General features: G+C 34.0%; 2 protein-coding genes across 3 annotated transcripts; one reads left to right on the top strand and one right to left on the bottom strand.

Annotated features, from left to right (window-relative positions):
- The first annotated feature begins 1,240 nt into the window (after window positions 1-1,240).
- LOC120342346 (calcium release-activated calcium channel protein 1-like) lies at window positions 1,241-19,079 on the top strand. Of its 2 annotated transcripts, XM_039411134.2 has the most exons (9): window positions 1,246-1,284; window positions 9,825-9,919; window positions 11,178-11,246; window positions 13,983-14,122; window positions 14,914-15,087; window positions 15,984-16,047; window positions 16,432-16,566; window positions 17,582-17,746; window positions 18,191-19,079. In XM_039411134.2, exons 3-9 carry the CDS (start codon window positions 11,204-11,206, stop codon window positions 18,412-18,414), a joined length of 945 nt encoding a protein of 314 aa, XP_039267068.2. In that variant the 5' UTR covers window positions 1,246-1,284; window positions 9,825-9,919; window positions 11,178-11,203; the 3' UTR covers window positions 18,415-19,079. The 2 variants fall into 2 exon arrangements, with proteins under 2 accessions (XP_039267069.2, XP_039267068.2); XM_039411135.2 differs by lacking the exon at window positions 9,825-9,919 and having other exon boundaries at window positions 1,241-1,284.
- Window positions 3,179-8,970, bottom strand: LOC120342347 (uncharacterized). The gene is made up of 8 exons (XM_078111215.1): window positions 8,683-8,970; window positions 8,216-8,317; window positions 7,451-7,588; window positions 6,562-6,735; window positions 6,135-6,335; window positions 5,711-5,842; window positions 4,845-4,875; window positions 3,179-4,293 (listed from the first exon to the last, which is right to left on the bottom strand). Exons 1-8 carry the CDS (start codon window positions 8,777-8,779, stop codon window positions 4,242-4,244), a joined length of 927 nt encoding a protein of 308 aa, XP_077967341.1. The 5' UTR covers window positions 8,780-8,970; the 3' UTR covers window positions 3,179-4,241.
- Window positions 19,080-23,168: the final 4,089 nt, after the last annotated feature.

The raw sequence follows: 23,168 nt of genomic DNA, 5'->3' as shown, positions 1-23,168 counted from the left end.
TTATTTGTTTGATAACTAGGTGCTGATTAGGGGTATTACTTTCGAATATAACAGAATTTCTTTGTATCCATATTTTATATCTAGTGATTGAAATTAAATAAACATCTTGTAATGTTGGAATGTAACAAATAGCTTAAATCCAATAAAACACAAGTTTCATAATTTTTCAAAAGTCTGGCATTATTTAAATTCCTAACAGTATTTTCCATAAAATCAAAAACATAATCAAAATATTCACAATTCATAAAAAGATGGCTAACAAATTCTGGTTCTTTTCCACATAACACACACATATCATTTCCTGCTATATTTCTTATTCCAGGTTTTGTTTTTACTGGTAAAATATTCCACATTAACTTGAAATTAAAGGTTTTCATATAGTTTGCCAGAATATTATTATGAATATTCTCACATGCAATATTTAAATTACAATTGCGTAGAAAAATTAATCTGTCCCCAGTCATAGAAATAACAATTTTTTTATAAATAATTTTATGCATATCTTCTTTTATATCTGTACTACTTATGTTATGCTTTCTTAAAAATTCTAATATTAATCTATACTCACTTTGAGGACAAAATCTATGTAAACATGTATTTTTAGTTCTAATCCCCCAAAATGTACTAAGTTGTTGTCCAATATTGTATTCAACAAAGGACATACAAATATGATTGTAATCCTCATTATAATCACATTCTCTAGTTTTATAATAATCCAAGACACTAATTATGTACATGCACATTGTAAAAATGGGTATGTTAATAATATCATAACCCCCCAAATTTTTTGGTTTGCACAAATTCCCTATTTTCAGTATGCTTCTTCCATTGAATACAAATTTTTCCACGTTTACTATCTAATAGATATGCATTCCCAATAAGCATATGCTCATAGTTGTATGCTTTCAGCGTACCATACTTCGAAACCCAAAACCAAATATGTATTGAAGAATTAAAGACCTCAATACGGTCAATTTCGCACCCGACTCGGCTGAAGCAAGGGATTTTGGCAGCGAGCAATGCGTTTTCTTAATATGCAACGAACCATTTAGCCGGACGACGTAAAAAATGCAGGGAACAATACCAAAATGAGCAAATCTTTGCAAGTTTCCACTCATTGTATATATGCTCATTGATACTACCTAAAGGCCTCGTCGCGGATAGCGCTCTGGAACAGTGAGGTCGCATTAGGAATGGCGCATTATCAACGATGACGGCGCATTGGGAACCGCTCATTATCGCATCGAGAACTTTGTCAAAATGCCCTGACAGAATGAAGATCATGTAAGTTATTTGGACTATTCGCATTTCCGTTTGTTAGCCGAGATTGAATACCGGTATTAGTCTACTAAATGAAGTAGACAAACGTTACAAGTAAAAAGTGTTCATGGAAGAGTAGTGCAGCAAACAAAGCAAAGAAAACTGGAGTTAGCCCTCTCTCTCTCTCGAACTCGCGATGTCGATCGTCAATTATAAAGAATAAAGACATGGCGAGTTAGCTCTCTCTTTCTCTCTCTGCTTGCAATCAACGGCTGTTAGAATAAAATGAGACTGCCGGTAGCAAAATAGAACTTTTGATATATTTAGCGTTGTTGTTGATTCAGAGCTCATACAATCAATTAATATGATGATATATTTAGCATGCTTAGATGAAAATGATAAGTTGAGACATCCTTTGCGCGTCGAGTACCGTACGGTACCGGTATGCCTTCCGACATATAAGCACGTTTTCTTGTCACTTTGTTACCATTTGCACAGTAGGTATTGTAACCAAACACATTTAATTTAATATATTTATCCTTACTATTGAAGTTGTTAGTATAAACAGCCACCTTTCCATCTCCCATTACAAGAAGAGCCTCCACACAGTTGCAGGCTAACCCGTTAACCGCCGTCGCATGGCGAGTGGTCCATGGCGAGTTAGCCCTCATGGCGAGTTAGCCTCCACCCCCGGTACCGGGACCTGCATTCTAGGAAAGATGAAATCATGACGTGGGTGTATTTAAGCAAAATTTACCACATATAAAACAAATACCTTAACAAATAAGCTTTTGTTGAAAAAACAAAGCAACCCAATAAGAATTTTACGTGGTCCAGTTTTGGGTTGCGACCCAAATATTGAAATAGGTGTGCGAAAGTTGTATAACATGCTGACATGGGTGGGGTATAACGTTTTTAACCCAACAGTTTCAACGATATTTATGTAATTTAATAATTTATGTATATTTATTTGCCTCAAAAATGTAACAGCATCTGCATATTAATTAAACAGTAAAACAGAGACAGGATACATGTTCAAGACCTTACTGGCCTAAGACACAGATATGCAGGATATGCGACATGTACGGTACCGTACCCCTAACAAATATAACAGCAGTTTAGGATTGCTGCGTTATACTAGGACAACAGACATGAAATTTACTATACAAATAAAATTCTAGTAAAAGACTCAAGACAAAGAGGAACGGCACAACGGCGATATGTACAATAGCCAGTTTATGGCACGTCCATATCCCAGATTCCAGTGTGAAAAGATGGAGATAGGGTATGGGTCGCTAAATTGATATGTTTTTACACTGAGTCACACGAAACACATAAAGATGTACCGATATTCGGGATATAAACTTGCCAGAAACCAACGTTGGATGGGGCCACGACACGAGATAAAAATTGTAAAAGATAAATGTAGAAAACCTTTGTTTAAACTTGAGTTGTTAATCATAGTTTGCACTGGACCAAAGAAATGGGAACAATAGAGAGTCTGGCATAAAATGCGGCCACTTTAATAACCGCTATTGTGTGAAATTTATTGCCGCCATGTCTCAGCATGATAATTATAAATTTTTTATGAATGATCTAGTTTGCATTCATCAAAACTTATTGAATATTGATGCCATGGTATTCTGCTAACCCTGTGATTTCAATAACAATACCGGTACTGCAAAAGTCGTTCTTGTGAAGTGTGCTTGATTTATTACGAATTACTGAATTAATACAGATTTCAGGATTTTATAATTAACTTCAACCGGTATATAAAAAAGTTAAGAATATTAATAGTTACAAAAGCACGAAATTTTCTTCCATAGTACTAGATTGTGATATTACACAATCGAATACAAATGTGATTTTGTGATAGAATATTCTGTTATGTAACGTAAGTTACCCTATTATCGCTTTAATCTTTAATCGTTGAAAATTTCAGAGCAATTGATTATGTATTTAAAGAGGAAAGCGTTTGAAAAAAAAAAGTTTGACATAAGTGGCGATAATAGGATAATCGTAGTTCCTATTATCGCCATACCTACATTTCTGCTATATTTGTATGTTGTCGCTATAACAAATTCATTTCATAACTCGCTGCTGTTGGCATTTTTTTCTCCGATTGGTAGCTAATGTTCCGGCCTCCGGGACAATAGAGAGAAATTGTTACTTAGAGTATTGTAGTCTTCGGATGGATTGCAATAAAAAGTGGCGATAATAGGATAACTTACGTTATATTGCTGTTGAATAATATCCAAGCTTGTGAATATTTTCCATATAGAATTTCAAATAATGGTGATTTATCCATCTATCAGTTCATCGCATACCGGTATACTCACACAAAGGTCGCACTTTTTTGCCTAAAACTTGTCTACAAATCAGGAGTGCGTCCTATCCACTCCACAGTAACAGCGATCACAGATTCTTGCTCATGTTTCTATTACACACTGTAATTTACTCACTTGTAATACTTGTAAGTAGAGCTTCAAAAAAGTCAATAGTGATATTTTTCAAGTTATAATAAGTAGTGTAAATTATCTATGCACTGATGCATGTGCAGGCTATACAGTACATCAATCTCCATATGTAAAATATTATAAAGGTACAGATAATTTTCGTTAGCTTATTAGGTGGAAATCATTTGAGACAATTACATCTTCTCCAGTACAAGATTGGGACGAGGCTCTATGATACAGGTCATGATTGTTATTAAATAATCTCAATATATACAGCTGTGTGATAATCTTGATTATTGGGATTGCTTATCCACAGTCAAATAAATACTCTTACAGTGAGTTTAGTTGCATTAAATGCATAAGTTTTTAATTTACAGATTGCTGAGCATGAGGTTTCTAAAACATATGGCACATGTATATACATCAGTACATGGTTTGTGCTACGTATGCATTATGGTAATGCTATCAGCCCATTGAGAGGGTGGGCAAGTCCATTGTACATGCTGGTAAATTGTTGAGATAAGATCACATTGAGGACTCGATATGACCACCGACATCTGGTTGATGAGAGAAGGTCCTTGAGAAATCAGAGAATAATGTGCTGTTAGGATAGAGACAATAATAATATTGGAATATTATTCCATAAATGCTTGGTCCATACCATAGTCATGCATCAATTAAGAATTATTAGGTAAGTAGAGGGATGGTGGATTTGTTGTTCACTATATGATTAAGCAATTCTAATGTGCAAAATTCAATATAGACCACAAAATCCTATGTATTATTCTGAGTAGTAAAAAATAACTGTACAAAAAATGATATTCTACGCATATCCTCTAATATAAGCCAACCCCCTAAGTACGTCTCTAAAACGGTGATTTTTATAAAAATTCGCATATAAGCCGACCCTACAAATCGTAACACACTGTATGCACCTATCACAGCAAATTGTTGCAAGAGAGAATTATTGAATATGATAACCATTATTGTTATGTTTTTTTTTATCAGAGTTTAAGCCGAATTTTTAGTGTGAGTTATGAGCGTATAAGCGGACCCCTTAGTTTGGCAACTTTTATTTGAGTTTTAAACTCGGCTTATATGAGAGGATGGAGAATATTTTTAGCTTACCTTGGTGAAAGCATAGTCATCTCATAGTTTTCTGCAATAACAAAAATTACTATTTATTTAATGATAATATTGAATTATTCCTTATTTTCATATGGCTAATAAAGTAGTAAACTTATGTTGAGTTTTTGTTGATAAATGTCATCAAATATAAAACCAATTATTATTGATAAAACTAAAATTCTAAATAAACTAATTAAAGGTAGGATCACACATTTTTATATTGGCTGCTGATGTGTTTTTTAGGAAAGGGTTGCCCTATCTCATTTAAATGTGTGCGCGTTTGTTGCATGGTAGTATGATACATGCTTGCCAAAATTATATATTCAGGGACTAAATAATGGTCCCGGAATAAGGTAGTTGTGAATTGTTTTCTCGTAGCAATAACTATAATAAGGTAGTTGTGAATTGTTTTCTCGTAGCAATAACTATACGTTAATTGCAGATTTCAAAACTTTTTATAATTACATATTTATTTTTTATTATAAATTTGACTTCACTAACATTAAGTTATGAAAAGAAATGGTTTTACCATACAACATGGAACAAAAGTAGGTTAATAAACACTTAAAATTAATGTCTGATGTGTGTCATACTTCATATACCAGCCAGTCATATTTCACTTTCTCATCTTTGTTTTTAATAACTTTGCCATTTCATGTCAAGTTCTAAAAACCGACAAATGAGAAGTCATTTTTCAGAAAAAAAGTTGACAATTGACTTAATCTGAATATAGTTTTTTTTAATTTGTTTCCTGTATCCCAGTGGTGAAGATAACTATGTGACATATTCATCATATTGCTCAATCGTAATTAGTGATATTCTTTCTCTGGCCCAAATTAAATACCGGTATTGAATCTTATACTTACCAGTCCTATTTGGACTTTGGTCAGAGCGCCTCCGGAAAGTGGGTGACTCGAATATCTTGCGATCTTTCTGTGATAGGTATACTGGTAACATGTTCAAATCTGTTTCCATTTGGGACATAACATCAGAAATTCCTAAATTTATGAATAATTAATGATTATCACAACATATTATATATGGAACCATTAATGTACTTGCATTATTGCCCTGATGTCCTGATTCAATTTTTGCACAAATTCCCAGAAACTTTTGTATTTGATTTCATTCACTTCATGTATTCTTCAAATAATCATATGTAACTGGGTGAGCGAGTGAATTGCAATATGATTTAGGCTATCTATTCATCTCTCATCATATAAATACAAAATTATTTAGCTGTTTCCAATGTATTAACGCTCAATATTTTTTTTCGTTTCTGTTACCTACCTATGGGCTCAGTCTGGTTAACGTTATGTTCAACAGCACATCGTTTCAAAGCATTGAATTGGTCTCTGATAATTTCCGCAACTTGTTGAGAGTTTTCTACTGAACCGAATATTTCATCATGCTGATCCGGTACGCGAGATTCCAAAATAGAAGGGGGAATGGGATGGAAGGATGGGGAAGTGTTAGAAGAGCTCTTTGATTCTAAAAAAGAAAATATATTGTTGTACAAAAGATGTTCAAACGGAAATTTATAATATGAGTTCCTGGCAGAGCTGGTAAAAATTTAAGCGCTAACTCTGATTATGACAGTTGACTAAAAGCTACAGCCCATATTTGCATTATGTCTGTCAGTATCAACAGAGCTTTCAGCTTTATAATGGGATGAATGGGTAGAGTAAGCAGAGTTTAGAATGTCATGCGACCTGACCTGCATCATTGTCCATCATTGATACTCTGTTTGTTGCTTTTTGCACTGACATTTTAAAACTTTCCACCTTGGAATGAAGCTGGCAAGATAATTCATCTTGATCATCAATCTTCTGTAAGATGTTGTCCAGTTTCTGACTTTGCGAATTCAGTTTCAACAAAATTTGTTGTAGATCTATAGATGTCATGTTATAGTTTACTGTGATAGTTCTTCAGTTTTTTTAACATATTATTAAAAATGCCTATAAGTACGATAATAAATAAGAATATATTCTATAACTCTTGAGGATTTTAGAGTTATTACTAATTTTGTTTCACTATGTTGATTGTATCATGTTCATTTTGCATTTTATTCTTCCTGGCTAGAGTAGCAGGTCCTCATATCTTTATTTATTTAAATACTATATGCTGTAGGTTTCAAAGCTTTCCAACTCATTTGTAATACAAATCATGAGATTGGGAAAAATATTTGAATTTATGGACAATAAATTACGATCAGGAAAACCATTTATTATGGTCCTTAACGTTACTAAATGTCCGATACTGCCAGTCTAAAGAAAGAAGTTTTTTAGGCAAAGGGTTGAAGTTGAAGCGCTTGTGTGACAAGTGACATGACAAATTTTTCCGAATATTTATTTCAGACATCCATGTTTTTAAATCTTTTATTCAAGGGTATCATCTTAAACATTAATTTGTTGTAATCAAGGTTACATTGTGTACCAAGCTGTGTAGAAGCAATTTTGAAACAAATATTTGTCAGATGCAAATTGTATTGTACTTCATGAAATTATATTTTCGCCAACCAGTTCTTATAAATAGAATTGTGAAATTTGAATGTGTGGGACTTTTCCTTGGGTATATTTCTTTGATGCTCTTATATATCTATCTACCTTGTTTGTGAAGAACTTGTTCTGGATGGGGAATGACGCTCCATCTTAAGGTATTTGGTCTTTGGGGTCTTTTCTTTTGTTTGATGACAAGAGCTTCTTCAAGATAATCAGTTGAAGTTTTACTTGGAAGGCTCAGATCTTTTAAACATAAAAATGTATCGATTACATACTACTAATGTTTCACTTGGGATTAACATGGTTGTGTCAAAGGTTATGTAGAACAGTAGAATATGATCTTTTACAAGGGATTTATCCATTGTTTCAGGCACTGATTGCTGCGTTTGAAAAATGATTTTATCGCTCTTAAGCTTGCTCAAAGCAAAGTCACAATCGATCAACAAAACTCACAGGAATTTGATACTTCTCTTATTATTCTTAGAGCAACACTGGTAAACATTGAATTATGATATAGCATTATATTTTATTTTGACTGGGAAGTACCGTGTAATGCAGAACGTTTCACACTGAATTGTAATCGATACTACCATACCATCAATTTTGCACTATTACCAATATCAATTTGTTATAATAACAGCTTTCCATATTATTAAAAATAGCACTCCAACGATTTGTTTGTTTTCCGAATTATTGCAAACTTATAAGTGCACTGTGAATATATCACCATTAATATTCATTTTTAAATACCAAAGATTGGCCATTTTCATGTGTTCAATTCAGGGGATGTTGGCCTCAACTGAAAAGGTTATAGTCATCAAACTTCTGAACTTGATATTCATTTGTAGATAAATATTGTGGTTGTCTTACCATCAGTTTCACTCGACGAAGAATCTTTTTCACTTCGTTCATCATTGCCGAAAAAATCTTCAATAACTTTATACTCGATAGCTTTGTCAACTTTCACATTTCCTGATTTTAAAATGAAGATTGATCACATTTTTATGTGAAACATTTATAGATTAACAATAAATGCTTGATTATTTGTCAATCTCATGAATACTGATATGCTTTCTGGACTGCTAGTGCTGAGTCATTCATTATTTTTGGTATGTTTCCACTTTGTCACATAAAAAATTGATTTTTCAGCCACCGATGCATACAGAGCCACTTTGATCTGATGAGAGTAGCATCGTTTCAGTTCATTTTCGCTTACCCATGGGGGAAAGGCGCTTCTATAAATGCAATTCGAATTTATTTTTCATTTCTTGGTTGAATTTAAAATATTTCAAAAGCTTTTTGAAGAAATTTTTTGTGTGCTATTGTGCATAACTCACTTGTATACGGAACATCATCTTCATTTTCTGCAGTTGATATCTTTCCACAAGTGCAGAAAAATAATCTCAGCAATCTACTGTTTCCTGCTTTCACCATTTTTTTTTGTAATTTCAAGCTTTTATGAACATTGCAAAATTTACTGAAAATTTAGATAAACAAAATTAATTAGTTCAAATCTCAAAGTAGAAGGAGGAGTATAGAGTCAGGCTTTTTATGTTTTTAAGTTTCGTGACCATGTATACATATAGGAATCCTTTCATGTTAGAAAAAGGAGACATTCTTGCTCGTGTTTTCGAAGGATGTCTATTTGACACTCAATAGGTATTATCATAAATGAGCAGTTTTTTGCTTTACTATTTGCATATATTTCAGCAGGTGTCTCAATAGTAAAAATAAAATGAATATCACTTCTTGATTAGATTGATTACAACACATTATTAAAGAATCATGAATTTATTTTTGTTGTTTTGTTCTTAATATAATGATGGGTACCGGTACTGTTGAAGTATCAATCTATAGGATAAAAAAGATGCAGATTTTTTTTCAATATTGTTATGCTTCGTGTCCAACTTCAAAACATTAGTATCAGAATTGCAGATATTGACACTAATCAAAATATGATATTACTGCATCTTTGATACTTAATAGAATAATAAAAATAGTGGAGAATAGCAGCAGAATAGATAATAATATACTGTCTCCCATAGATGCGTTTTATTTTTCTGCCTGTCATGCCTCATATCACTACAGTAGAGCGAAATAAACTAATGTCACATTTTGAGGTTTTGTAAAATCACATTTTTAGAATCATCAGATTTGTACAGTCAAACCTAAAAATAAACAAAAGGCACTACTTAAAATCAAAACTATAAGAAGTGCAGAAATGGAACCCGGATCAAAAAATGGCCCCTGGTCTATAATGACAGAAAATCAAAAAAGTTCATTTCTGAAGAATGTGACATATGCTACATTAGTTTTACTGCGGTGATATTATGTCTTTCTGCACAATGAAGCCTAGTGTAAATCTAAATTGTAAAATGAAGAATCAGCAGAATAGTTATGAATGTTGATGCAGCTATTTCTTTTGATTCCTAATGCTTACAAACAAGATGAACTAATACTTTAATCTCCCTTGATTTAGATATTAAAATACCATTGTGCTTATGCTAGAGTGACTCAGCTGGAATAGATGACTTCCTATTTAAACTCTACTATCTGTACTGAGGACAGCGCCAGGTAATATTTATTGTATCGACTTCCCTTTTTCATGGTGGCAAGTGGCAGGTGTTCTTTCATTGTCTTTCTTCGTCCAGGTTAATTTCGTTGCCTGAATAATGATGTAATCTATGCTATTTTAGTTTTTATGGGTCGTGTGCAACAGATCTTCTCACGATACACACCATGACGATTAAAATTGAATCAAGGGGCGGTGATTCGAATTCAATAGCTCTGTCCAAGATTGGTATATAAAGTATTGGTTTTGTAATGGTAGAATACAGGTGGGCTTTTTCTAGTAATAAGAAAAGTGCTTTTCTGAAGATACAAGAATGTTGGTAATTATTAACTGTATATTTGCAATTCGAAGGTTTTTCTTTGTATTTTGATATTCTTCATCATGTGCGAAGGTGTGTTTTTACAACCAAAGTAACCAATTAGAAAAAGGTATTTTCTGGTTCCCTATTTCGTGCATCAATTGCCATTTAAGGATTTGTTTCAATATTGTTCGACTTGGTTCAATACATGTCAATGATGTTTATGTTAACTTAACCATGAGAAGAAAATCTTTGTCAGCACAAGCTATTTTAAATTTAATCCCGCTAAGAGTTTTTTATTTGATCTTTCTAAATTATTCTCTTATCAAGCCTGGATCATATATAAATAACTAGAAATGAGCAAAACGAATTAATCCTCTGAAATTTTAGAAAGTATTAACTAGCATCAGTTAAGTACTCAAATGAAAATTATATTACAAAATAAATTGTTATTTATAATTTTATATCATAATAATATGGTAATTGAATTATTCCATTTACCTTTATATAACTAATTGCGATCAAAAATCATTTATTCCATAGATGGCTTTTTTGTGAGCATGATTAAATCTTATTATATTATTAATAAGCTGATATTTAAATGCCATTGATAGATTAATACCAATTTATTTTTATCTCACTCACTCATGATAAAAGTCAAGTTGGATGATTCCAGATGGATCAGAATATTTTGTTTAATCTTCTTGATACTGAAAATGGTATTGTCTTGCATCCTTAATTATTTCAATTTCAGGGTGGTTCATGTAAGACAAGACAAAATTTCAGTTTCAAAGCTGTTCAAGTTAATCTCTTATCCAGACATGTATGTTTGTTCAAGTCACTCATTTATAATCATTATTTAATCTGTGCGATGAAGCGACACAATTCCCATGCTATTTGATGATATTGTAGTTCCACTCTTAGTCAAGATAATATTACATCTGCATTGTATGCTTTTACAGCTTCGTTATCATCTGGCTGTCAAGGAATGGATGCAGAAGGAGACGACGTTATCAGTTTTTCATCTAAAGGTATGATATTTGGATATTATGGTGTGTAATCAGATGACCGATTCAAGTCTGTTTGGAATTTATAAGGGTAATATATTGATCTGAAGTAGGAAGTAGATGAGAAAAAAGGACCTGCGGTCCAATACACAATTTCCTAGTACGCCTTGTTTAAAAATAGTTATATTTAATAATATAAATCCTCCATTTTAGGATTATTTTAAAATAGGTATATTGAAAAGTTATTAATTAGAGTAGCTAAAGTCTCACAGCATGATAAAAAAAGCTTTCATTAAATTCTGGAAAAATAGAAAACTAATCAAATTTTGACATTGCTGTATTTTCAAATTTAAACGTGTCACTTGTTGGTTATAACTTTGATCATGACCCAATATGAAATATATTTGAGTATTATTTTAGAATCAATCAATTCGTTTATACTCCAGAATGGATCCATAATTGTAAATCAACCGGTTTGGCCATGTAGTGTTAGACAAATATACCGAACTTTATTATGTCGTTATTGCCACTGTACAGGTTAAAGGTTAATACTAATGATGAAACACCAATAACTTTAAATCACAACACTTATATTTGTTGCTATTGTATTGAAAGACCTTAGCAGTCAAGATAGACTGCTGATAAACAGCTATTCATGATTACCTGAATTTAAATATTAATACATATAATATGCAGCTGATAATAACAATTTGATGGATACTTAAGAACATACTTTGGCACTGCAGATAGTTATTTGAATTTTACAGTATTAACTGATTTTCTATCGAATTATTTCTGTTTAATTTATATCCTGGAATACTCTGCTTTCAATAAAAAATAGTATTTCCACAGGAAGTGATGTCACTTGGGGAAATCAATTGGACATAAACATGTCTAGCTTGCAAAATTGTAATTGCCATTCAGCATGTAAAGTTTTTAGGATTATGCATTTTACAGCAGTAGCCTATTGATGAAACTTTTTTCAGGAGCATAGTTGTCATGAAGTGATTAGTATGCTAGTTGGAGCTGTCAGAAACTAACCATATTCATTTGGAATGATAAATTCGATATTGCAAATTTTTAAGTTTAAAATGAATTGAAATATTTTTTATTTAAATAGTTATGAGAATCTTTATTTTCCTATATTATGTTCAGACCAGTCTATTTAATAATGCTTCAAACCAATTCAGACATTTTTTTACATTATGAATATCATTCCGTATGAATAATAATTTGTATTGGTTACTGTGGTTACTTTTAAATATAGGCTATTCAATATTTCATATTCAAATGATAATATATGATTTCAAAATATATTTGGCATAGGTATTTATATGGTTTGAACCATCCTCAATTTTACTAGTACTATGCATTGCAAGTTGCAGCATACTTTATGAATGCATTTGGGATTTCTAAGTTTATTAAGTTTCAATCCAAATGTCTGTGTCTGTGAATATGTGCAAACGTCATCCATTGTGTCCCAATAAATAAATAATTTTTTTTTACTGAAATATTACACAGCTGTCAAGCTGTGTGTGTAAGGTAAGTGTCAGAGGTTATTGAGCTCCTGAATTCACTTACAGACTAAAATTAAAAAGATGCCTAACAAAACACATAGGATAAAATAAAGTTCTTCTATGATTGGGAGATGTATTGTAACTTGTAAGCATTTTGCAATCTCAGAGTAACTTCAAAACTTCCATCGTATTTTACCATTTTTTCATTGTATGTGACAGAGAGCTTGTTTGAACAATGAAGTCAATGAAATGTGCTATGTTGTACAAATATATGCTTCCAACATATCTTCTCTCGAAACATACTATTATTAAGCTGTTATCCTATCAAGTTAGGATGAGACCACATTGGTTTATTATGATGTTTTTTATGTTTTATAATATTTGAGCAAGGTTGAGTAAATATCATTTTTGCTGTGATTGTATGTTCAGTACCCGCTGTATGTGGTTAGTATAAACCTGTGGGTAGATAGACTGAAATATATTTCAGTCAGATTGAGAATTGAGATATATATTGCTATACCTCAAGCTTAATAGTGAGTATTCTCGGGCTAATTTATTACAATTTAGAAGCTTTGAAAAACATTTGTCAAATTTTTCTAAATTCCAAATTTATCTTCTGCATAGGTTTACTTATTTTAGAAAAAGTGATTGGATAATTTCTACTTGGGTTGCAATTTTGCATACTTTAGGAATTAAGGTAAACTGTGCTCAATTTTCAATTGTCTTCAGACATTTCAATCGTAGGTTGTATTTGTGTTGGCTCTTAGTGCTGGCTGCTTGGGCGTATGTCTAATGTTTGGTGATGTATTTTCAAGTATTATGTTCTAAAATGATATCTCTTAATAAGGGAATGGGGTATAATCTTACTTTCAGACTATTCCAAACACAAATCTTGATAATGCGAAAATAATAATTGAATAATTAAGGTGATTTAAGAGATCTTGATGAATAGAGCAGATCAGTTTATTTAGGACATCAGTAATTTAAAATTGTGTTTTCATTATTTATTATAATAAGTTCAGAATTCTCAGCCCAGTATCATCTTCATAAATCTCAAAGCGTAAGTGATCTCACCTACCGGTAATTCAAATTTGATAGGATGTGCAGAGGAATTTTCTTAGGCCAAAGATAACAATAATCAAGTTACCTTCTGTATGATTAAGCTTAGAACTCCTGAAGGTAATTTAAGGTAAAAGGATTAAAAATTCTTGTTTATAATATTTCCATTGCTACCTGATTGCAGGAACCACAGTTAGTGGATGGGGTCGAAGAAAAATGGATGAAAATGACAAAAGAACAGCAGTATGGCGGCAACTTTATTTAAGCAGAGCTAAACTTAAAGCTGTCAGCCGGACTTCTGCACTCATTGCTGGATTTGCAATGGTAAGTTTTAAATATTTCATCTTTATGGTCATCATCATAACGAGCGAATGGCTCGAACCGAATTGACTACATCCCTCCCCAACTCTCTATTGTCCATTGCATTAGGAAGATTTGCAAGGTGTATATCAGTGTCTTCTGTAAGTAGCTTTGTGTGTGTCTTGATAGGTCTTCAAAATTTCGCCCAAACTTTTGCCTTGGGTTTCAAAGTAATACGTCACAGACAATTCCTTCCTTCTTCTGTAGCAATGGCATGCAAAACATGTTCTTCTTTCTCTGATTATTGAGTAGATTTTAGGCATCTCGCCATACAGTCATTTGGTTGTCGGATTTTTGTCCCAGTTTAAGGGGCCAACTGTGCCCTTAACATTTTGGTTCCATCTTGTTGGGCCTAATAATTTAAGCTCGCAACGAATGATCCTATTATCTACGCCAGAAAACAAATAGTCTATAAACAATACCATTTAAAGGTGGGGTTGTGAAGGTTTATTGAAAGGGTGTTCTTAACAAGGGATCCTCAAACTGGGGTCCCGAGTCCCGATCCCCAAGTTGTAATAGCGGAAGGGCCCTATGGGTGTTGCGGTAAATTTTTTTTCGACACACATGTCAAAGCAAAATATCAATCAAAGCTTTGATCTTTTGTGAGAGAAAATTCAGTCACGATGAAAAAGTTTGAAGAACACTGTTCTTAACAATAATTCCTATTCTTGAGTCTAATTTTATATACAATGCTTTTTGTGTCTTTTGTTCCAAATGAGGCCGTGTACATTAATCAAAAACTCATTTTATTTCAGATAGCTATGGTGGAAGTATCTCTTGAAACAAATGTGATATATCCAAAATGGTTGCTTGTTACATTTTCAACAGTTACAACTTGTCTTGTGTCTGTACATTTATTTGCACTGATGATATCAACATGTCTTCTTCCTAATATTGAAGCTATATCGAACATTCATAATTTAAATGCCGTAAGTATAATGTTGTTTTTACCAATACCTCATTCTAAATTTTTTAATCAGGAATCAAGAGAATCCCCAAACTTGGGCTTGGCTGTTGGGGTATTGCCCATAACCACTGATTACCACGCGTCATCCTGCACAGAATAATTATGTGAAAGGGGCTTCACTGGACATTGCAGATTGTCACATAATTAGACCATCTTATCAAGTCCATGTATCTGAAAATAAACAAAAAAACTGGTTAGTAATCCCATACCCGTCATGGACTAGCCACCGGACGAGAGGCTGTGGTTCGCCATATGATTAAGCGGGGCTCCCGAAGTATGCGAACCAAGATGGCGGACATCGGAATGTAATATGTGTACTAGGTTAGGGTTAGGCCATCATTTTAGGTATAAATACTACGGGAGGCTCTTGGCTAGTCTTCGAACTGATAATAGGACTAAAATTAGGAAAATTGGAAAAAAATTATCGCCTAACCTGTTACCCATGTTACGTTTCGATATCCACCATCTTGGTTCGCATACTTCAGGAGCACCGATTAAGCTGTCTTATTGGCTTTCCTCTTCCTCAGGATAAATATGTAAATCCTATCCTATTGGCTCTCTTCTCCTAAATATGAAAAAACCTATTCTTGTAAGAAGAACCTTTTCTTAGTCCCTAGTTTTGCTTTGAACAAGTAGCAGCAATCAATAGACTTTTGTCTATAATTTACAGAAGTTTCTCTTTATGCCATGTAGCAAATCTTTTATTATTTAGAATCTCTGGGTGATATATTTAGAATGGCCACATATTTCATTGATTCTCAGTGGTGCATAAGGCCAACAAGTACTAAATTGGACTATAACCAATTTGTGTTTTGTAGTATCGTATATTGTACTTACCTGCTGTCTATATATTTTCAGGCAAAACATTCTCCTCATGTTAAAATGAGAACGTATATTGAAACATCGTGGATATTATCAACAGGTAAATATGCAATATTGAAAAAAGTGTCTTTGTTCCATGCAGGTATTCATTTTGTACGGAAACAAGAATCTTATTGTTTTTTTAATATGCTCCACCATAAATAGCATCAGGAATATGCTAGCACAGATAATTATCCTGCATGAGGTTGTAGTGTCTCAAATATGTGATGTCCCAAACTTGTCCTATTTAGGCCACTGTACTGGGTTAGTATTAAACTACTTGATCAATAGTATTCTCGATATGTAGGCTACTAGTCACTGGCAAAATGGCAAGTTTGGCATGTCATCAAGTTTTTTTAGAAATGAAATCTGCAAATTCACTCTTGTATATTTCATCAGTTTAGTTACTAAACAGCAAGTTTCGATAAACGTTTTTCTTCTTCAGGTGTTGGACTTGTTTTATTTTTGATTGAAATTGCATTGTTAATATGGTTAAAATTTCATGGATTGAGAGGAAAACCAACAAGTCAATCTTCTGTTTCAAATGGGACATCAACAACTGATTGCTATGGAGATAATTGTAAGTATGTTAAGGTCTTCACTGAAGCATAATAAAACTACTGGTAGTTAATAATTTACTTATTAAAAGCTGATGTGCATAGATATGATTAACATATTTATCCCAGAGCAAAGGAAAGCTGATAGGATGGCTCAATCATATGGCAAACCACGGTCTGTCGTACGGCTACCAGTACATGTGATTTGTTTGATTATATGAGATTAGTTCGCCAGTTATTTCATTTTAGCTAAATGAGCTTGATTGTGGAGGAAGCCACAACCGCCAGCGGTTACATAAACCATCCAACGGTAGCAAGAAGTCCAGCAATCCTCTTGCACATATTTATCCCCCACAGGATTCAAACCTGCGAACCCACACCGGGTAATTAGAAGTGAGGTTGACAGTGGCGAGCGTATTTTCATCACTTAGCACAATGCGCCACAGCGGCGAGCCAAATAAGTGTCAGATGTCATATAGTGTAAAACTATGCTATGCCATTTAGTCTAATGATTAGGAAATCATACTATTTTTATGTTAGACCTACTCTTCAAAATAAAAAACAATGCGCCACAGCGGCGAGCCAAATAAGTGTCAGATGTCATATAGTGTAAAACTATGCTATGCCATTTAGTCTAATGATCAGAAAATCATACTATTTTTATGTTAGACCTACTCTTCAGAATAAAAAATAGTCGAAAGTTATGAAAAGATTGAAGCTCAAAATTCTCACAATTGTGTTTTGTTAAGTATAGCATAGGTGGTAAAAAAATATAATTCTTTGGATATGGCTGAGAATAGCGCATGGCTGTGGAGCTGGAGCTGAATCCGGTGCTACCAGAAATTTTAGAGGCTCCATTCTTTAATAATTATCTAATCATTTTATATTATCTAATTTTATTTTATTCATAGTTTTCTATAACATCATACAATAAAAAAATTGATCTTTTTTCAGCTTATTTGACTTATCGTAACTAAATTTTATATATAGACCGTAAGCTTCTCCGAGCTGTTAATTATATCATCTTCTTTGTCACAGGTGACAATGCTCTATGGGCTTCTTGGTCAGCTACAATAGTTCTTGTTCCAGTTATATTGTTGTTCGCTGGGTTTGCTTTCCATTTTTATCGAGCTTTGGCACAGCATAAGTATGGAGTCTTCACTTCATATATGAGGGAACTCAATGACTTGGAACTAAGACAAGGTGAATTATGTTAGGTTTTTATCGTTTGAAGCAGAATTTACAATTGAATGTTTACTTTAAGTCATTTTAACATGTTTTAAATAATATGCATGATGTTTTTCAGAAGAATTGTAAACTTATACCGTATTTATAGCCCCCCAAACTGGTGTGAATATTGTCTAAGTCAGTGGTTCTCAAACTTTCATAATTCTTCCAAAGACTCGACACTTGTGGCCCACTGCTCTTATTTGAAACTGCCTAGTTATGCCTTTGATACACTTCCGTCGGTAGGTTGTTTCATGTGTTGCGTTTACTAATAAAAAAGCCAATAAACAAAAGGCAAAAAATAAATGATTTACAATAGAAGATTCAAATATTTTCTCATTAACATCATGATTCATGCCGTATAAATCTCATGTATTTTTATAGCTACATAAATGACAAAATGCCATTTTTTATTGTCAGACGACATCAGTGGTCAAATGCGACAAGCCAGTATGCTCGAAGGAGGACTTTATGCTCATCAAGACCTATCCAGGATGCATTCAGCAGCTTCAGGAACTGCAGTACAATACCGTCCAAACAGCCAGTCAAACGCTATAGATCGTTTAAAAGTCGATTCATTTATGCTTGAACATGAAAGCACAAACAGTGGCCGAACCACACCTAGTATGGATGTGGGACATTAAATGATAACACTGTGTGGCATTTACTGATGCAGCTCATACTGGTCATGGAGATACTATGTTCCCAATTATTGCAAATATGGTTTCCAAACAACCATAATAACCAGAGGCAGAGTAAGCTCTGGGCATATATACCATCTGTAAGAACTTAAACGGTAAAACCGTGGCACAAATAAAACGAGGTAATGTTTATACAAAAACTTCCTAATCTCTGTCATTTCGAAGATATTGAAAAGTACCCGAAGTGTTGTATTAATAAAAAAGTTCATGTTCCTTAAGAACGATAACCTGAAACTATGGTAATGTGAAGTTATGATCACGTTTCGCATGGTATTGTTTTGTTTATGCCACTTTAATTATCCCACACAGGATGGGTTTTAACTCATTCTGACCTAGTATTAATAATTGATGTTCTTCTAATGATACTTGAGATGTTTTGCAATTAACATGCTGCTGCAATGTGCAGTCTCGTAACACCTGATGTCTTCACTACAATGCTGCCTCCTTTTTTGTGGAACACATTCATTGCTCTTCCGTAATAATTTCTATTGTTGTCTGATTTGACACTAACCTGTGCAATACTTACTGCCTAGTTTTTAAAGATAAATTAGTTTTTGGAAAATAAATTGCGCAGATCAAGTTTTAATAAAATGACTATAAAGATCTCCTTCAGAGACGTGCTTCGACTCTTAGTGAAGGTGATAGACTGCCATTTAATCCTTTATCACTCACGGACTTGCTTGGTTGACTGCTACTCGTTGCTACGAAACTCGGTTTGCTCTGTAAATGCCCCCTTAATTCTAGGAATATAAATACGACCATTAACAAATATATATATATATATGAAGTCGGCAGATATAGTTCAGGTCTTCAATTCTAATATGTGAGGTTCAATTTGAAATTTAAATATTATGTCCATTGTGATCTAAGGCTTAGATTCTAAGCTAAGGCTTGTATACGGATCCTTTATTTTATACAGTGGTAGAACATTTGCGTGTCGGCCGATGGATTCGGAATGCCTTAACAAGGAATATAAAGTGGATTATGAGTCGCAGTTAACTAATGAGTCTACGTTTCTGTCCAACAGCGTTTGCAGTATATACTTTTCGCAAAGTAATATCAATTAGCAAGAACCGATATTCTGTTGCCCCAATAGGATAACGAGAATATCGGTCAGAGACCGAAGACTTATCGATCGAAAGTTGGGGATCCCCCAAAACAGCGCTCCTACTCCATAGTGACACCTTGTGTCCCATCACTAATTAATTAATAACTCGCTAATTATACGACATAATTCATTCAAATCAATAGGCTTCTGATCCGAGATATGATGAATGCATATGCAAAATTTGGAGCGGATTCATCCTCGTTTTCGTGAGATATCGCGTGTATCTAACAGACAAATACCTATCAACATACTTACCGATCTTAAGATCGATAAGTAATTAGGATTGAGTTCGACGTGTGTCCTGTCGCGTTTTAAGTTTATTTCTTTAGACTTTAGAGACACTCAGTTTATGTTACAATATACATATATCTAAAGCTGTCCAATTCTGAAGGATCAAAGGCAATTGTATTGCTCGAATATACAGGATGCAAATGACTACGCCAATTTTACTGGAGATAGCCTTGTTCTTGATTACAGTGTTTGAATTCTCATTTCGGTGAAAAAGAGGCATCGTTATGTGCTAAACCTGAATATTTAGCAAAGTCACCTTTGAAAGGTCGCAACAGTACGAACTAAAAAGATTTTACTTGGTCAAAATGTTTGTGAAGACGGTGAAACAGGACACGTTGTAATAAAAGCTATTTTGTAACGATATTACTTAAAACCAATGCAGGTTATTTTGAGGTTGTTTGGAGACGATATAAATGCGGTATTAACACAATATGCACGTTACTTCGCAGAATCGTCCTATAATTTTCGTACAAAAACGTCGGTACAACGGGAAATTGAATTCAAGTAGGCCTACACCTTTATTCAGCTCTGCTAAAAAGCTAAATGCTAGTTTATTGTAAATGTCACTTACCAACACGATTATGACAGAAATTTACAAGCGATTTATTGTTATGCTTGCTACTTAGTGGGATTTCTCGGATTGAACAATGTTCTTTAAATTTGGCTTACATGTCGTTGTAGCCAATCGAAGCAGTTCTTTCGGGCCACGTTCACAACACGACGTAAGCAGGCTACTTCTAGTTTGTGTGGCACAACCATGTTTGCATATATTATTCCTAACCCCCACCTAACTACATCATTCAGAAATTACGACACAACAAATAGAAAATCTCACGGCGTTTAGTGAACATCTGCCGTTCTCCCATATGGGTGTCACTCAAAACAGATCAATGCTTTTTTTCACGTGTTTTGGGGTAGAAGACACAGATTCGCAGACGTATGTTGACCCAAAGTATTGGCAATATCCTAAGCTCATCTCGTTGGACATCGGGGTATTTTTCCATTCGCATGCTTTTCCATAACTCAATGTTCCTTTCCTTTAAAGCGTTTAAGTTGGTCTTCCTCATAAAAAAAGATCATCTTCAACTCATTCGCAGTCTGTTCTCTGAGACTATCGGGAATTTCAAAAATCCGTCTCAAAATTAAATGAGTCGACGTAATCTGTGACGTTCCATATGCACTTCAGTTACTTCATTTAATTGCGCGTTCCCGCCGAACTTCGTTATAAGATTACGATAGCCGCTGCACAGTAAAATAAGCGCGTCTGACAATAAAGAATTTGATTGTGACGTAATAATGAACAATTGCATGATGAAGTGAACGAAGGCGCTCATGTATCTTCAACGTGAAAGAAGAATGCAAGATGAATCATAATATGCCTAATCGAAACATGATGAATTAGTAGTAGTTTGTAGTTGTGTATGTTTCCTTAAAATAACAAATGCGAAAAGAGCTGCATGCGACACGCGAGCCTCGGGTTTGCCACCTCTATTGTAGATCAAGCTTTGTGTAAATGAACAGGTCAGTGTGTTGTACAATCATTACATCAATCTTCCAATTTCCGCATTTGAAGATGGAATTTTTCTCCAGAAGGCTATTACTTTTTCTTTATTTCTGAATTTTGTATGAATTCCATGTAATTTGATATTTCGTTCAAAATTTCGCTGTATAACTTTTTAATTATGGGAAAACTGTTTTATTTTGCCGAGCGTGACGGCGGATCAGGAAAATACATGCTATTCAAGACTCGTGAGTTTTACGAGGTTACCGGTGATGATAAAGGTACGGTAAACCGTACCGTACTGCTTCGCTTGCTTGCAATATACTTGTAGGAAAGATCAGTATAGATCAAGAATCTTAGCGCGTAAGTCGCGAGTGAAACAGCTATTGAAGACTAAGCCACAACCCTGTGAGATTGATCACTTCCCAGAGAACTGGCGGTGTGAACCCTGGAAGTGCTACCAAACTGACACAGAAAAAATTTCAGAACGATCGGGCAAATGGAAGTGGGCCAAAGCAGGCTTGTAGTGGCCCGGAATAGGCTACCTGTCAATCAAACCATCGATCAAGTCACACTAGAGTGATTTTTGCGTTTAGAGGCCGTTAAGCTTCGTTCTCGGTGCGGCAAAGCGTTTGCTCGAGTATTGGAAATTTTTTTAAGTGACATTGGGGTGGGGGCAGTGCCTCCGCCCCCTCAGTGGTGAGAAATCGTGTGGAAAGTCACGCCCACTTGTCACCCAAACCAAAAAGTTGCTTTTCTCTTTCATTACTGCACCAATTGCTCTAAAGTTTTCAGAGCTCAAAGATAAAAAAAATTCTCCAGAAGACTATTACTTTCATTTACTCCAAACCTGTCCATATATTTGAGCATAGCTCTCTTGTTATTAATGCAAATATATATGTATATGGTTGTAGAGTTAAGAGGTTCTACAGGTCCTATTTCTGATTATTGGGCTGTCTTGTCAATCTACTTCCGTAGCTAACTCTCGACACAGTAGTAACGCACACATAAACACATCCGACTTGTATGAAAGAACTTGTAATGAAAGTATATTTACAGTATATACAAGTCACAGTCCAGTAAAATTCCACAATCAGGTTAAAAGTTCCACAGTAGATAGATAAATTTCCACAGCAAGTATAACGGCAGTGTAACACAGTGAATGTAAAAACGTGATGTCTGTATGTAAATGTATGGTGTGTATTGTATGTGTGGTTACAATATATTTGTGTCTCCAGCCCAACAACAGTACTTAAATTTAGCTACAAGACACAAAAACAAGAAAATACTATTAGCCTCATACATACAACTCAATTAGAACCTAAATTACTTAATATTCCTAAACTACGAACTTCCCTAAATATCTTAGCAATTCTAAATTAGCATAATTAAATCCCTACAATTTGCAAATCAATGCCGCAAAGTAATCGCAGCTTCTAACAAAGAAATTCATGTGACCAGGCCTCATTGCACTGTCTCCCACACTAATAAATAGGACATTTAGTATAATACAATAAGAAACACAAGGGCATGAATACAAATCAGCTGATATAAGAGAGTATTGCACCATCATTGCCAAAACTTTCTCTCGGTAAGGGCTCTTAATATAAACAAACGAATAAATAAACGAGAGCAAGTCTGAACATGTTTATCGGGACCAGAATAACTAAAACTAATAGGTTAAAATTAAATTTCTGCCTGTAACATTCCGGCCTCTAAGTAACTCTGGGAAAACAGAGTTAATTATAAATAATTCAAATTACAGGCAACAGGAAATTTCAACTTCAATATCAAACA

The sequence above is a fragment of the Styela clava genome, chromosome 3 (genome assembly GCF_964204865.1).
Source record: "Styela clava chromosome 3, kaStyClav1.hap1.2, whole genome shotgun sequence".
Taxonomy (NCBI): domain Eukaryota; kingdom Metazoa; phylum Chordata; class Ascidiacea; order Stolidobranchia; family Styelidae; genus Styela; species Styela clava.
The sequence above is the reverse complement of the archived record's forward strand: the minus strand, read 5'-3'. Positions and strand labels throughout refer to the sequence as shown.

Excerpts from the sequence above, each read along its gene's own strand:
- LOC120342347 (XM_078111215.1), bottom strand. The coding sequence starts at position 8,779 with ATGGTGAAAGCAGGAAACAGTAGATTGCTGAGATTATTTTTCTGCACT. Across the intron at positions 8,318-8,682 it reads AGATGATGTTCCGTATACAA|GAAATGTGAAAGTTGACAAA; the intron begins GTGAGTTATGCA and ends TTTTAAAATCAG. Across the intron at positions 5,843-6,134 it reads TAACCAGACTGAGCCCATAG|GAATTTCTGATGTTATGTCC; the intron begins GTAGGTAACAGA and ends TCATAAATTTAG.
- LOC120342346 (XM_039411135.2), top strand. The coding sequence starts at position 11,204 with ATGGATGCAGAAGGAGACGACGTTATCAGTTTTTCATCTAAAG. Across the intron at positions 11,247-13,982 it reads TATCAGTTTTTCATCTAAAG|GAACCACAGTTAGTGGATGG; the intron begins GTATGATATTTG and ends ACCTGATTGCAG. Across the intron at positions 15,088-15,983 it reads ACATTCATAATTTAAATGCC|GCAAAACATTCTCCTCATGT; the intron begins GTAAGTATAATG and ends ATATATTTTCAG.